This window comes from Paralichthys olivaceus, chromosome 11 (assembly GCF_024713975.1).
Source record: "Paralichthys olivaceus isolate ysfri-2021 chromosome 11, ASM2471397v2, whole genome shotgun sequence".
NCBI lineage: Eukaryota > Metazoa > Chordata > Actinopteri > Pleuronectiformes > Paralichthyidae > Paralichthys > Paralichthys olivaceus.
Genome location: NC_091103.1, coordinates 14595961 through 14613225, shown reverse-complemented (window position 1 = coordinate 14613225; position 17265 = coordinate 14595961). Strand labels below are relative to the sequence as shown.

General features: G+C 41.4%; 1 protein-coding gene across 4 annotated transcripts in view; it reads left to right on the top strand.

The window, feature by feature from the left end:
• Positions 1-17265, top strand: part of limk1a (LIM domain kinase 1a) — a 49231-nt gene that overhangs the window by 26501 nt on the left and 5465 nt on the right. For 3 of the 4 annotated variants that reach the window (XM_069534108.1, XM_069534107.1, XM_069534109.1), the window contains 9 exons: positions 9835-9944; positions 11283-11498; positions 11689-11794; positions 12289-12500; positions 12983-13169; positions 13398-13484; positions 16201-16332; positions 16503-16562; positions 17153-17218. In XM_069534108.1, coding sequence (XP_069390209.1) covers positions 9835-9944; positions 11283-11498; positions 11689-11794; positions 12289-12500; positions 12983-13169; positions 13398-13484; positions 16201-16332; positions 16503-16562; positions 17153-17218 — 1176 coding nt within the window. Of the gene's footprint in view, positions 1-4214; positions 4488-9834; positions 9945-11282; positions 11499-11688; positions 11795-12288; positions 12501-12982; positions 13170-13397; positions 13485-16200; positions 16333-16502; positions 16563-17152; positions 17219-17265 lie in introns of those variants that run through there. The other variant, XM_069534110.1, reaches the window with a different exon arrangement.

The window sequence follows — 17265 nt, the reverse complement described above, 5'->3', positions numbered from 1 at the left end:
AGTCCCTCCGTCATTCTGTCCATCCATCACTCCTGCTGCAGACCGATGAATGTGCAGTGTCACCTTCATCTCCACTCTCAGTTTTTCTGTGATCAACTCACGGCTGAGAGTCAGCTGATGGAACGTAGCACGTGGAACCTGTTTCTAAAAGATTAGACAAAGTTCTGCAGCCGCTGTGTGAACATGATTGACACAACATGAGTTTGTATTTAATTTTTAACGTGCAAAGACCTTAAGGATTAATTAGCATGGGTTTCATTTGATTGTGAACTTTAAGATGGAGTTTGATCCCCGAGGAGACCCAGTCAAGGGCTCATTGTTTGGAGTTAGATGAGCGGAAAGCAGCTTAGTTAGTAAGTTGCCAACTCATTGAGAAAGAAAATAATTGAAAAGTGTAGGATTAACTTCTGGAATCCCAAGAAACAAAGTGGATCAAAGTGTAGATATTTGACATGTGTGAGTTATGAGAGAAAACAATTGATAAATATTCTGTGATCGTCCTCTGTGCAGCACTGAAGCTCGAGCTGTTAGCTCATTAGGTCTTCTTCTTGTTTGGACATGACAAGTTATGAGTAAGCTGTTTGCAATGTCATCATGTCAATGCTTTTACATAAAAAACCCCTTAGAGATGGTTCTGGTTTGACTCTGACTGGAATCAAAATCTCAGGGACTTTGTGTCTCTCCTCTTTTTCTCTCTTTGTTTTACAGATTGCAGCACACAGAAACAACTGAAGGTCAAACCAAAGATATTTCCCAGAAATCAAAAGTTTTTATGAATCATGGAGTTTTTGTTTGGCAACATGTTAAATGCAAATTACATGTTCTGATTGTTACACCATGTGTTTTCCCCTCATTGCGTCATTAGGAGTTATTGTTGTTGGTTTCAGTTTGGTTGATACAATTGAATTGTTTCATTTTGGGACAACAGATGTAGAGTTTTGAGGACTGATGCCGATAATGATATTAGGGAGTAAAAAAAATCTGATATCGATATATCAGCCAATATGTCGGTCTACCTACTAATTTAAGAAATCTCTGTCTGTTTGTAAGTGCAACACATATCTCAAGAAGCTTTCATCTTATCATCTTCACACTTGGCATGTGTATTGTTAAAGGCCCAAACAAATGCTAACAAACTTTGAATGAAGAGGTGACCAGTGCTCTGATGCAGCAGCAGTGGTTTGGACTAATCAACTCATAAACTGAATTTCCAATTCAGGTCTGTGCACTGAGCTGGGCTTCACCGAACTTACAGTAAAACATTTGACCATGAATTAAGCTGTCAAAGACAAAGACATCTACACTTTAACACCCTGACTATTTAAAGTCACATGAGTTTATTCATTTTGTGATTTGGCACTAAACAAATAAAATTGAACCATTGAAACAGGAGCAGTCCAACAGTTGTGTGTCTCAGGTTCAGTGTTTCATCACATTGCTCTCTGACCTTATGGGTGGTAGAGAAACAGAAATACTTGTGGAGTTCGGCTGTCAAACTGATGGAAAGTCCCAGATTAAAAACTGAAATTCATCAACTCCCACTGGTGTGAGGTAGCCCCGTGATTAAGAATCTGCCAGTTTGTTTCTGTAAACTTAAGTGAAGACAGACATGTGTAATGTTGGGAAACGTTATCTGTGAGGATCTGTGCAGGTTGTAATACTGTCGTCTTAGCAACCAGATCAGCTGTTGATGATCTCATCTGTGGCGTGAGACACAGCGGTCATTCTAGTCTGAACACAGTGCTCTGTCTCACTGTGAAAAATTATTTAGAAATACTTATGATCAGGGAGAGTGGTCCTTTCTTGAAGTTGCCTCAGGGAGGTGAGGATCAGATAAAGAGGGAGGATGCAGCTGCTGAGGCCTCTGTGCCTTGCTCGAGGACACTTTACGTGGATGACTGCATGTTCTAAAGAGGGTTTGAACTTAAGGTTGTTTATTTTGCAATAAGTGATCCTCAGCTTAGTATTTGAAGTAAGTTGTTTAGCATCACCTCTTTCCAGTGTGGAAACACTGATGAAAGTAAAACTCTCACCAGGCTGAATTCCCCCCTGTGTTACGACTGTGGGCTGCTGGTTTCACTTCTGATCTGACTGTGACTTAACATTTGATTTTGATATATAAAGTTCAGATAGGTACAGGAAATGATCTGCAGTGTACCCCAGGCTCAGGTAGTGAACATTAAGCCACCGATATCACCTTTCACTTTTCTCAATTTGAAGGTTGTAGCTTTAAAGTCAGAGCCACTTCGTTTGAGAATTGAGATGTAACATTGACGGCTTAAACAGAGTTATGTTTAGTCATTCAATGTTATTTAAAGATATAATAGAAAGAGAAATCCCAAATTAAAGAGAAATCCCACATTTAAACAGTGGTAAAAGGTTGGTTCATTTCGGTCGCCTTTTAGTTGCATCATATCCGCTTTACCCATCGAAGACTAATTTCTTGTAATCACGACCTCGTTCTTTCAGTCACTATAGCTCTTGATCATAGGTAAGGGTTTGAACGGTTTGAACGTTGATCCATCATTAAATCGAAAGCTTTTCCTTGCACCTCAGCTCTGTCTTTACCATAGCCGCCCTTTACAATACTGTTGACGCCACACCGACACGCCTGTCCATCTCACGCTCCATGGTCTCCACATTAATGAACAAGTCCCTGAAATACTTCAACTCCTTCACGTCATGTCCACTGTCACTGTAATTATTTACAGTGTAGTTGTAATATCTGCCTTGCCCTGATGTTGCTTGCAGTGGATTTCTCTGTGTCTTTCAGTTATTAATGCAGCTTCTGAAACTCCCTCACTAACCATCTCTCTGTATATCTACTGATTTTCCATAAGAAACAACAGGCAGTTCACAGAGTGCATGTGACCATCTATTAATATCTGCACTCTTAGATGAACCCATAGCACGGCCCTGTGAGTGAAGGGAGGGGTCAACACTTCTATGCAGGACATGTTTGGGGCATGAGCAAAGTGAGACAGCAAGTATTAGATAGAGGGAGTCAGAAAGAGGAGGGCGAAGGAAAGAGTGACGCACAGCAAAGATGAAGCTGGGAGCAGAGACTGAATGAGGGAGAAAAGGAAAAAGAAAACACACAAGCTTATCATATGTCTTAAATTTTATATATGTAACATCCAGAAAAACCCTTAATGTGGCTGCTAAGTAAACTGCAGTCATCCTGTAGCACATGCTCACACTCCTGAGGTTGGCACAAGCTTTCCAAGAATATTGGCTAAAAAGCGTGATGTGAAAACATAACTGGCATCACATTGATGAGATAACTAAATTCCCACTGTTATAATACTTTGACTTTAAGACTGCAGACAATATTTGACTCATCAGTGTTAGCACAGCACTAAAACAAAGTGAGGGGGGACAGGTAGTTTGACTAACATTGTCTTTTTGAAACAGGATTTATAGAGTTCTATCATTATCGTGTTGGTCACATTCCCTTTAGTCTTCAGAGCTTGTGGTGACGTCTGTTTCGTGCTGGCAGCTGTTTGTTGATATTAATGGTCTATAGGTGTTGCACTCTGTTGGTGCTGTAGAGGACAAGCACTCGCTATCCCTTAATGAATAACGAGGCGCTGTCGTGTCCAGTCTACCCTGAAGAGGGCCTATTATTACCTTCTGTATGATAAATATGTCGAAACTTTGGTCATTTAGATAGATAGATAGATAGATTTTATTGATCCCGAGGAGGGAAATTTAGGAAACTTAGCAATACTGTTAAGTTCCCAGATGCTATTATCAATATCAATATTGTCTGATATCTTATATTTATCTTGATGTAATTTTGGACTGTATCCCCCGGCACTAGTTCAAGTTCACTCTGACGTAACAAACAAATTATGTTTGGCAGAAGATTAATGTTATACGGACTGGAATTCTAGTTTCAGTAAGTTTTTACATTTTAATCACTTAATAATCAGATATCTAGAGAATAATTGATTGACAAAATATTCATGTAAACAAATATTTAGTGTTATTCATTCTCATAACATCCCATTAGTGAAGCCTGTGACTGTGTCACTCTGGATGTTATCATTGATTTCAAAATGTGATTGCAGAGTGGGAGGCGAGGAGGGCTGAGGAATTTACTGAAGACACCAGGGGGTTGGGGGGCGGGTGATGCCGCTAGCCGGCGCATGTGCAAGAGTGGGTGGGGCCAAACAGGAAACGATGAGGTCATAGTAAAAGTGAGGTTGGGAGGAGGAGGAGGAGGAGGAGTGTCAGTGGTTCAGAGATGAGCTCAGCTGCAAAGGCGTGGACTCTCTCTCTATCTCTCTCTCTCTCTCTCTCTCCCTCCCTCCCCTCAGAGCAGTGTCTCTCTGCCAGCGTTTTGTTGTGACAGTGGGGGAATCGGCTGCCTCAGTAGAATGAGCTAGAGAAGCGAGGGACAGAAGCCGGCTCTCGCTGACATGGTGGGAGACTTGTTTTTCTGGAGCTTCTGCTGTCTCAGGCTGTGGAAAAGGGACAAGAAGGTGAGGATGCTCACTGATCACTGCTGATGATGATGAAGATGAGGATGGTGCTGATAATGCTGATGATGCTGCTCTGGGTTGCCGGGTGTCCTCTGGGTGATGTACAGTCATGCGTGAGCCGGCGAGGAGGCCGGGAGGCAGATAATCTCAGGGGATGGAGGACATGGTTTGCTGGTTGCCTTTGCAGACTCTCCCTCCATCTTTCTCTCTTTCTGTTTTCAACTCTAAAGTTGAAGCTGAGCCATGTTGTTGTAGCCTGCTGTGTTGTGTGTCCCTTTAAACTGGGGCACTATATTACTGCTTTGCAATTTCAGATCTCTTCCTCTTTTTTTGCTTGTGCCCCAGCTTTTTTTCCATCTTTTCTTCATGTCATGAAAATCTGATCAGCCATGGCACGCGTGCTATTTTTAGATAAAAGATAAAAGTGAGACTCAAAGTGTGTGATCACATTCAGGGACAGAGAAACATGGTTGTCATGTTTAATAGCTGTGTCACAGCAGCGTGTTATTTTTATTCACCACCTCCGGTACATTCATATCACACTGTGTGATGATTTCCTCATCTGGTGACAGTAAATGTGAGACTCACAGAGAGGAGGAAACACATTACCAGCATTTCTAAAGATGAGGCCTGTGTACAGTGTTACTGTATGATTGGAGCAAGATGGGGGTTTTCCTTTCAGAGAGCATGAATGTGGCTCACTGTCCTCGCTCTCTCTCAGGCTCTCAGTTTAATTGTATTTGCCTAAATGATGTCTGCTGTAGCTTTAAGGTCTATAGGGACTTTTGGCCATCAGGCTCTTTTTCTTTCTGACTTTATTTTTGTTCAAACCACCACAACAGCAGCTCTACTACATTTTGATCCGGCATTGTAGGAATTCCCTTCCACACATTTCTGGAATCTGACCCAGTTGTAACCCTCTCTCTCTGGGGAGTATCAGGTACCTGGTGCACATGTTGTTTTTACTATTTCCTCATGAGGTAATTTTTCAAGCTGTATAAGTTGATTCTCAGACACATATGGACCTTGTTTTTTGAGTTGAGGTAATGAAGGAGGTCATTACATCAAGCAGGAGGTTAAGGAGATCCAGATCTGCCATCATTTAGTGAGTTCAGAAGCACCCACAGCCGTGTTGATATGAGGTCATTGTTCCACATTTAGCAGAAGCAGACTGAAGTCACAGGGTCTGACTGGTGTTAATAGATGTGGAGGATGAGGTCCTCCTGAGTATAAATACACGTGTTTCAACACGCTCTGAGGATTCTGTGGCCATATGCATAATGTAAGTAAAACAATCCAAAAATATTGACCTACAAATCTCACACAAGACTTTAAAAAAATGTGACCCATGTTCTTCACATTTGCAAGTTTCAATGTTACTGATTATTTTAAAAATAGTACGAATGGTATTAAGTGTTGTGGCTGACAAGATCTCTACTGCTTTCATTAGAAAAGTCTTTTTTTTTAAATGAAAAATCCCTCAGATGTGTCATCCTCCTGACACACTCATCAGATATTTGTCGCCTTCATTTCAAGTAACTTCTTCTTTATTTGACATTGAACAGTTGTTATCTACAGCTGCTCCTTATCTTTGCAAACTCCCCCTGACACACTTTCACAACACAATCAACAAAGCACACATGAATGAGGAAATTAGAACATCGTGGGAAATCGTGAAATGTTTAACTAAATTACTCTGTTTGAAATATAACCAATATAAAGAGCAGCAAATAAGTAGAAGTTGTTTCTTATTCAACAAAATACCCTCTGAGAATATTTTTGCAGATTTCTGCTGACGTCTGACATCTCTGACATTTTGTACAAACTAATTCTAAGGTCCAGAGCTTTTATTACTCAGACCTCATCTCAGGATAAGTGGGCGACTGATGGCCTGAAGGAATGGTCGAGAAACCCACCAACATGTTTCTCAACTGTTTAGTGTCACACAGTATTAGAGTCATAAATTCCTCCAGATGGCTGAAAGGGTCTTTTCCCATTTTGCAGCCCAACTTAAGGTCACACGTATAAATCTTTAAAAACAAATAAAACTGAAGGGCCCTGACAGCCTCAGTCAACAGTCTCAGAGGCTGACCGTTACTGCTAGTTTTATACTGCTTCAATTATACCTTGCTTCAATTTGGTGTGTCTTATAAAGTAAGCATTGGTTTTAACTCTTAAATGCATTATTTTCTCTCTTTTTCTAAGATCCTAATGATAACTGTATCAACTGTTATGATATAATTTTGTAATGTTACAGTGATTAGACTTTGTATCAAAGAGTAACAAATAAAAGTGGTTCGATGTTTGAGTTACAAAAGACGCAGTGCACTTCATACTTGAGCTACATGTCCTTTAGTTCATTCATGGAGTTTAGGTCACAATTATGCCATTGAAACTTGTAATTAAAATACAGACTGCAATCAGATAGAGCTCCACCACATGAAAGCAAAAGTGTAAATGCACCCAAGATGCACAATTGTGATCTGATTGGTTAAACCACATCTGGAGGTGGTCAGACATACAGTGTGACCACCATGAACTTAAGTGTAAATGCAGTTACATTGTCATTCCACACACAACAACTTGACGAGTGGAAACCACATGTGACTGTTCCAAACCTGTGAGGTAGCAGCAGCTGCGGGGAGCTTGCTGAGACAGTTGTGTATGGAGACCAATTAAAAAACAAGCACACACAAAACCAAGGCTTCATGAATTAACATCGTCTACTCATCTTTTTGTGGTGTTGATGTTTGGGACCTTTGGAAAAGACAGGAGGATGTAACATGAGCTGGAAGAAGTGATCGGATCTCAATCAGATCTCAGTGTGGACAGTGGAGACACATATATAAAACTAAGTGTAAATGTAATCAGATTAAAATTCGATCTAGACACAATCTGGATACGAGACATATTTTAATACTTTAATGTAAGTAGAGTTAATGTGATGGAGATCCTATTCACCCCTGGCAACAGAGCTTTGTTCTGCAATTTGACCCACTTCCTCCTGCACCCCATCGACCCGCTCACCCTCCCCCCCAGGGAGACATGTGCAAACAGTCTGGTTCGCCGCTAGAAGAAGACGAGGCCACGAGGCTTCATGACCGGCTAACACGCAGTCATGGGCATGATGAGCTAACTCACAAATAAAGAAGTACACTCTTGGAGGCTTGAGGACACGTGAAGCTGCACCACCGTGTGGAGTGAGCATCAGGAACGGAAGCTGTGGGGCGTTAACACAATGCGATGGTTCTTGAGTCTGTCTTGTAAAGGCTGCAAGGCGGTCACAGCTTTGACATCACGTATCTGTTATCTGTCTTTATCTCTACACTTTGGAGAGGAAGCATGTCCTAAATTTGAGGGCAGCAGCTGTCGCCTGTCAGAAGTGGTTTTAAAGAGGAAGGGTGTGTGTGTGTGTGTGTGTGTATGTGTGTGTGTGTGTGCTGCATGGCAAGCAAATGGCAGCCAGCATGTCAGGTTGTGTAGCAGCCACACGCCCTTTTCATCTCCGTCCAGCTGTCCTCCTTTTCCTGTCTTTCCCATTTGTAGGGCGACACTTAAGTCATATACACACACACACACACACACACACACACACACACACACACACACACACACACACTGCCAAACTCAAAACATAAAAACCAAAATGTTGTATTTAACCTTAAAATGATCTCTCTGGATCTCTCTTTGGTGTCCTCCTTACATTCACTCTCTCGTCTCTCTCTCTTCTCCTTTTCCTCTCTCTGATTCGTATCCTCTAACTGGCTGATGTCTGACAGTAATTGTTAATGCCTCCTTTTTTACGAGGCTGCTTGGAGGATAAATAAAGAAATGAAGATGGTCATTAAGCCCTGCAGCTGGCTCATCCTCGTGTCCATTAAACAACGCCTGTGTTTTCTCCTCCTGCTCTACGATCTTTTATGATCAGCTCGAGCATTAAACAACATGGAGTCAAGAGGAGAGCTTTTTAATCTTACAGTTGAATTATTTGTAGCTCCAAATCTTTGTCATTTTTACTCTACAAACAGAAAGAAAAAGAGGATTTGAATAAGCCAGACTAGTTACAGTATACTTCTCTGGGTATCTGGGCCAAGTGGTGGCATCTTTTTCTGGTGTTTAGCTGGAAGGAGCTGCTCCAATGAATTACTTAAAAAGCTGTTAATTAATAAGCAAGGTGTCTTCCTCCCTGCAGCCGGAGGGCTGGTGGCATGTGTTTATCTGTTTGTGTGCACTCGTAGTTTTAATGCTGCTCTCCCAGGAGGGTGGGGCAGCAGCAGACATGTGGCTTTAAACAATGATTTTATTGATTCTTTGATCCTCACATTTTCTCCCTCTTTAGCCCTCATTTTGTTTTGCTTGTATCGACCATTTGGGCCACGTGTCTGTTCTGCATTCATTTTACTTACAGGCTGCAGCAGTGGATGAGTTTTTTCATGAGCAGAATTTATACACAGTGAAACTGGACATTAGCCATTCAATTGTATTTTAAGGAGTTTTAACGCAGGAATCTATGTTTTCGCCTCGATTTTAATTTGCATTGAATAGATTATTCTTTGTGGGGTTGTCCTGGGTGCACTGCCCCTCCTCTGCCTCAGTACACTGAATTAGCATTGCAGATCATTGCGGTTGAGAGGTGCTGTCAGGGGGCCCAGCTCCCTTCAAATTGTTCTGCCTCTCAAAGCAAAAATGTGTAGTTCATGTTTAATCATAGAGACAATTAGGTGGCGGAGTGTTTGGGTCATTTGCATCCAAGGGGCGTTTAAAAAATGACCAGAAAGAGTTAAAAAGGACGAATATTGACATGTGAAGGCAGCGGCCTCAGTCTTTCAGAGTCACAACAAGCGAGGACACAGATTTAATGAGGAGCAGTGTAGGTGGGACGCTCAGTGATGATGATGCAGTCGATCTTTGTCTCCGGTTTTCTCCTGCTGGTCTGAAGAACACCCAGAAGTGAAACCTCCAGCTGCAGCATCGTGCTCTGATCTGCCACACTGATTAATCTGCTCATTGCCTCCCTCGTTGCTTGGCCATAACTCAATTCCCTTTTCTTTTTTGCAAAACTGCCCTAAGCCCTGGAGGGGGATCTGGCTGCACTAAACTCAATCTCCCAGCTTGTAATTCAGCTTTACCCTCAGCGGCCAGACCTCGCCCTACTTCTCCGACATTTAATAAAGCCTCATGTTGCCTGTTGCTCTGGTCACACCACAAACACTGTCGTTATGGATCCCTGTTTTCTGTCTGTACCAGAGAACAAGCTCTTTAACTTTCTAACATTGTGGGTTACAGTTTCTAGAAAATTTATATAACAATATTTATTTAATCATGCTTAATGTTTTCTTTCTAACAGGTCGCAGGGGAACAGAAATATCACCCAGAATGCTTCACCTGCCTGAACTGCAGGGCATTCATCGGTGATGGGGACACATACGCTCTGGTGGAGAGATCCAAACTCTACTGGTGAGTCTCAATACAAGATTCACATGCTGGAATATCAAAATCTTTCAAAGCCAAAATTAAAATATGATTTATTTATTTGTCTCAGCACTGGCAGCCATGATAATGCAGAATGTGCCTCTTTACTTTGTGTGTTTTCTTTCCTTCTAACTTATATTACTTGTTTCAGTTAGTTATCTTAATTCCCTCCTCTACCACAAACTAATCCACTCGAAATCCCTTTGAAGTGCAACCAAACCCACAGAGAAGAAGCCAAAGCTGTCGTTGACTGACAGAATCTGAAGTTTATGCAGCTTATTTTGGACTTCAAAGAACTTATTGTCGACATTAGCACAAAATGTGGGGACGGCTGACACAAAGCACAGTGGGAAAACCAGGGCAACCGCACGTTTATCAGGCGTATTTAAAGTTATGGTCTGAAATGTGTTGCTTTTGATATTTTTTACGCTACTTTTTCCAGCTAGAAACGTGTTAGAAACTACTCAAAATGCAGACGTTTGCAGCTGGAGACAGATGCATTGCAGAAAACCAGTCTTTTCAGATTAGTTCAGTGGTATTGAAGCTAGAGTTGGTAATCCTTGAAAAGCTGAAAAAATGCTACTGATACACTTGGTCTGAATTAAATGATCCTGATTAAATGGTCCTGTTTATTACAGTCCAGTGAGGGCCACAGATACCCACTTTTTTTTTTTTTTTTATATTTAGGAGGGCACCCAGAGCTCTTACCTCCACCATGGCTGACTAGGCGCATAATCCACCTTTCCACTGAGTTTTAATCAAGTTGGTTCAGTAGTTTTTGCCTAATGCTGCAAATAGACACAACCTTGGCTGAGGTGATGAACAGCAGTTACAGTCTTTATCAGTAAATCTCACATCAGGAGCATTATGAAAAACATCAGTCTCTCGTGGATCTTATTATGTGTTTGTTTCAGGTTCCTGTTGTTCTCAACTGGGAGCAGGAGAAGAAATCTGCGATTACGTCAAATTGTTCGTCTGATAGAGATGACGCATGAATGAGAGAGTAAAGTGTGTTCCAAATTTTTGGAACACACACTTGACTTTTCAGAAGTCATGCTGGCCCTCACGTCTGCACAATGAGTGCACAGTGTTTTTCCAAAGCTAAAGCAACATCCTGTCAACAACATGTGATGCTGTGAAAACGGTTGTAATGAGAACTTGACGTTCCTCTTACGATTTCATGGATGGTTACCGAGCCAAAGACCTCACGAGGATTTTCATTTTCTTGACTTCATAACCTCCTTTTTTTTTTTTTATAACTGCCCTCTTTCTTTCCATCCTTCCCTCTCTCATCTTTTGTCTCCTCTTCCTCTCTGGACCCAGTGGTCACTGTTACTACCAGACCATCGTCACCCCGGTGTCGCTGCCAGACTCGCCATGCTCGCGAATCCCTCACACAGTTACACTGGTGTCCATCCCAGCCACCGCCGAGGGCAACAACGGACGCAGAGGGCGAGGTTTCTCTGTGGCCATCGATCAGCCACTCAGCCCGACCAACGGCTACAGCCCTGATCATGGACATACCATCAGAGTCTCCCAGTGAGTCGATCTGTGTGTGTGTGTGTGTGTGTGTGTGTGAGAGAGATAGGAGGACTAAAAATGGAGGACGGTGACGGATGAGATTCATTTTAAAATGTGCAATTGAGAGGGAGGACAATGAATGAGCTAAGATAGGTGTTTGAAAAGTTATTTTATCATCTGTTATCTGTTCCTCTTCTTCTTCATCCAGAGTGGACGCAGACTGCATCAGTCCAGATGTGAAGAATTCCATTCATGTTGGAGACCGGATCCTGGAAATCAACGGGACGCCTATTCACAATGTTCCTCTGGACGAGGTATTCACCACACTGGTTATTATTCTTTATAGCAAATATGCAAATGAAACCACAGTGCATTGAATGTTCTCATGCTCCTGTTCGAACTGGTACTGTGCTGCTAGTTTGATCTAGTGAACAAGAAATGACAAGTTAAGGTTTTTAGTTTTGTTACATGAACAATGAAATTATTGAAATGAAATTGTAGTCTTAAAAAGTCTTAAATGTAGCATGTTGAAACCTGCCTTGTAATATAGAAGTTGTACTAATGGTTAATTGTTGAGCGTCAGACTTGTAAAAGTTTAATATTTCTCTGTGGTAAGAGGGAAATCAAATATTCATTAACGCTTGAGGCACCAAGCAGCAGAAGTGAATTTTTCATTTCACTGGACATACAAACAGATCCAAGCTGAGTGTTCTAAAGCTTTCTTCCTCCATCAGACCGTTTCTTCAGCTGTGAGACAGATGCGCTCCTCTAATTCTGACTCATCCCATAACCACCTCCTCTGCTCCAGATCGACTTACTGATCCAGGAGACGAGCCGGCTGCTGCAGCTCACCATCGAGCACGACCCTCACAGTCAGGGGCCAGAGGGAGACTCCTCTGGGTCTGGAGAGCATGTGGAGGGGCCCCTGTCCAGCCCCCTGTCTGAGGGGCCCAGACCCATCCTGCCCATCACTCAGCCCCCTAACCCTGACATCAGCAACCTGAGATCCCGCATCATCACGTAAGAAATACAAACAGAAGTGCACGATAGAAAAACTATTGAAATGTACCCAATGTACAGATATTTAAATGACTTTTACCCTCTGGTGATAAAATGTATAAATCAATATATAGTTACTTGTGAGTAAAAAACATTTTGGACTCTTAAGCTCTAAAATCCACTCACTGTAGAAGTGATTTCACTCTTTACACAACAGTGTGTTAATTAAATATTAGACTTAGAAAAATGTCTTGTATTTCTTTACTTCAATATTATCTCACACTATCAACATAAAGGCTCAAACTTTAGAGTGTATCTACAATAATGATCCCATCATCCTCTTAGCATTTACTGTATTTGCTCTCAATAAGAATGAAGTCAAATAAATGAGATCCTAATGAGATTGTCCCATCAGTATGTATATTGCTGTTTCTTCTATTTTTCCCTCTCCTTGACTCATTCCTCCTCTTCTCACCCTGACTGTCTTCCCTCTCACCCTCCAGGCGGAGCTGCAGTATTGATAAATCACCAGGCTCCAGTAACGCAGCATCCCCCATCTCCCAGAGGAAGGACATCAATCGATCAGAGTCGCTCCGCGTCGTTTCAAACCGAACGCACCGCATCTTCCGCCCGTCTGACCTCATCCACGGAGAGGTGCTGGGGAAGGGCTGCTTTGGACAGGCCATCAAGGTAGATGAGGGGGTTAAAGAGACACTGACATCATATCATCATGGCGTTTTCATGTGGTTATACTTGTGATGTCCAGAAGATGGCAGCATTGAGATGTTTAACACAAAGTCCTATTTTCACATACAAGTTGAATGTCAGTGTCAAAATCAAATGTTTATGGATAATAATAATAATTTCTTCCAGCTGTTTGCTGAACTTGATTTGTTGCGTCATTGTGTTTGGTTGTAGGTGACCCACAGGGAGACGGGGGAGGTGATGGTGATGAAGGAGTTGATTCGCTTTGATGACGAGACTCAGAGAACTTTCCTGAAAGAGGTAAGATTTACTTAATTGTAATCAGAGGCCAAAAGAAGATACATGTTGTGTCCTAAACAGAAAAATGAAATTAGTAAGCCTTCACCTCACAAATAATATTAGTATAATCATGATTTAGTCAGCTATTAGACAGATGATTCAGATGTTAAAATAAGTGGCAAGAACCCAAAGGTTTGTGAAGAAGATTTGTTGTTTGAAAGTTTCAGGTGTGAATACGTTGACCAGCCTGGAATAATCTGTGCTCAGAAAGTAAAGGAGGAAAATGTGTCTGTGCCTGAGAAGGAGATTGAGGTTAAAATTAGCAGCTCTCATGTGAATGTAGGACATGAGTGAATAAAACAGGAGCAGTTCTCCTCCTTTAATAAGTTAAGGTAAAAGATATGAAACTGGAATGGGACTCAGTAGAGCACATAGCTGTCCTCCCACATTTTAATTCACTAGATCTGGACTTTTATTTGGATCTGCACCAAACTCCATACAGTGTTGAATATCCCCTGAACATGCCTGATTATTGTTCATCAGCGTCCATTAATTATTCTCTGAGAAATCAAGGAAATTACTGACAAAAACAAGCCGTCTCACAATGTTACCGAAATTGAAAAACGAACCCTGAATCTGCCCTGATTTGGATCTGCACCCAAATACAAAGGGTTCTTTCCTGACCCATACCCAGCCTGCCACCAAGTGTCATGGTAATCCATTCAGTAGTTTTTGCATAACCTTGCTGACAAACATATGCAGACGAAAATGAAATGAGAAATAGCCTCCAAAAACTTCACCTCTCACTCTCATCCTTCCATTAATCTGAAAAGATAACATAGAGTTAATGGTTGCAGAGAAGTTTAGACTGGAGGGTTTGAGTTGCTCTTGAAGTGGCCTAGATGTTCCTATATGATGTTTGGTATTGCAGTTAAAGACCTTCTAATTAGGATGTTTGAAGTTCACAGACTTATTCTCCTTTGGTCGTATGTATGTTATGTACGTGGGGCTCTTGTTTTACTATTCAGCTACAATAATAAAGAGTCTCTGCTTTGTGATTAATGTGGATGACAACGAAGTAAAACAAACCACAATGAAGCGTGGTTATTATTACTCCCTCAGGCTGTTTGTTTGTAGGTGGCCCATATCTCACATCACAGAGCCTCTTGTGATCTTGTGCTTCACGGCCTCTCTGGTGAACATAAGACAGGAATGCACCAAACTCTTGAGACAAAGACATCACGAGACTTGAGTGGTAATATTTCAGGTTTATGTGTGTAACAGGGATATGTGTCCTCCTTCTCTTCACAGCCCAAGCTTCAGGGAGGGAAGTGTTTTATGAGGTGTCGCTCTGAGCAGCACATGTAACCGATTAAACCACAGCTTTGAACCAAGTTTCTCTCTGTTGCCTTAGAAATGCCTTTGAATAAAGAGAAATAGTAGCATTAAAAATCAGTAAAGCAAATTGTGTAGTGGAGTCACAGGACTGAGGCTGAGGCAAAGCTTTTGATTCACTGGTAACTTTGGTATTCTGTTGGGTTTTAAAAGCTCTGTACTAAAATACTGCAGAACCCTCATTGATGGGATGAGTGGCACGTATGTTTACCCACTGGGACCGCTGTGAGATCAACGATTCATTGTAGCTGAGAAAAGTTGTCAAACTTAACTTGGACTCTAATGTCGTTTCTCACACTTGTATCATAAACTCTGTTCCTACTTTCACATTTTGTCACATTAAAGTTGTAATGGTTCTGATGGTTGTATGCTAAACTGAAAGCTATGGTGAGCAGTTTTTTTAGCCTAGCACAAAGACAGTTCCTGGTCGGTTGCAATAATATAACAATATATATAACATCTTGGGCTTAGAGGTTAAAGGTCAAAGGGTTACCCACACCCTGACTAACATCCTAACATCCATTACATCCTTTGTGAGTCTCAGTTGTGCTGTTAGGTGGATTGTGTTAAATTTGGACAGAGCCAAACAATCTTTCCCTTCTTTCTTTCTTTCTTTCCTTCATTTTACTTTAAATTCTGTGTAATGTTGGTGTTTTTAGATGACACAGAAAAGGTAGAGAGATCAAAATAACTTACACAAACAGAACTATTACATATTTATACATTGATTTAATTAGGAGCTTTTTTTCTCTTCTCCCAGACTTTTTCCAAATAACTTTTCACATCACCTGTATTTACAAAATCACTGTCTTTTTTATCTAAAAGCACAGAAGATTACACAGTTTACAATGAAAGAGACATGAAACTCACTCTCCACCTTTCCTTCACTAAATTAAAGTTTAGTCCAGTTTCCACAGTCAAAAGTAAAATACTTGATCTCAGCTGAGCACATGGAGATCTTTGGTTATTACATTATATGTAACATAGTTCTCTGTACCATATTCATCTTTTAACAGTGGTATCACATCTCTCAACTTACTATCAGCAGGAAAAGTATAAAAGCGCATGTCCCGAAATTCTTTCAAAGTTTTATTTCACCCAAAGTCAAAATATTTTGTACTCAACCCACATTAATGTTCAACTGCTATTTACTCTTACATTTAGAACAGTGGTGTGGTTATGACTTTTATAAGTAGAAAGAAGAACTGCAAAGAGCAGAGACTAAGTGTGAACCAGCAGAATGACCTCAGACTTTACAAGATAAACAACTAGTATCACTGATGTTGACTTATTGCAGAGAGGTTGTGTCAGTGTGTAAAAAGGCTCTGTGTTGTTTCATTAGGTGAAGGTCATGCGTTGCCTGGAACACCCCAATGTTCTCAAGTTCATCGGAGTCCTCTACAAAGACAAGAGGCTCAACTTCATCGCTGAGTACATAAAAGGAGGCACCTTAAGGGAAATCATCAAGAAAATGGTGAGAATGGGGGGTGCACCTCCAGGAACGTGTCTATTTCCTGTTGTCTATTCAAAATGCATGGGGAAGGGCCTGGTTGTGCCCGAGGAAATGATCAGGTCCTCATTGCACTTTGCTTAATTTATCAGCAGCACTTTTGACATTGACATTTGTTTTGTTTTCTCTCACAGGACAGCAACTATCCCTGGAACCAGCGGGTCAGTTTTGGCAAGGACATCGCTGCTGGGATGGTGAGTTCAAAGATCGAAAAGTGCATGTAAACGGGCTTCACTCTTCATACCACACACACACACACACACACACACACACACACACATACACACACACACACACACACACACACAAACACACCAAGGACAATCCAGGATTCACTGAACCTCCTGAATCACAGCTGCAATGTAACAGTATTGCAGTAGTTTATATGATCAAAAACTTAGATTTAATCTGTACATCTAATATTTCTTGATGTGTGTGTGAATGTTTACTGTATTTATATAAAACATTCCTCCTCTTATCAGACTCTCAAAGGGCTCCATTCACTCACACACACACACACACACACAGTGAGCTACAACACTTCTGCTCATAATGTGTACGATATTTTCCATCTTCCTCTGTGCAGATTACGGCATGAATTCTTGCAGGATTAGACCACGACTCCCTCGTGTTTTCCCTTGAGCACAGTGATGAATGTCGTGCATTACTGATTATATTTACAACAGCAGCTACTTGAGATGAAGAAAAGCAGGATTGTTCCTCTTGGCATTGAGATAACCACTCAAGGCTTCATTTTATTCTTCCTGTCTCTCTGTCAATTCAGTCATATCTGCATTCCATGAACATAATCCACCGGGACCTGAACTCACACAACTGTCTCGTCCGAGAGGTAAGAGCATGTGTAGTCCTGTGTGTGTGTTTGTTGGCATACCTGTG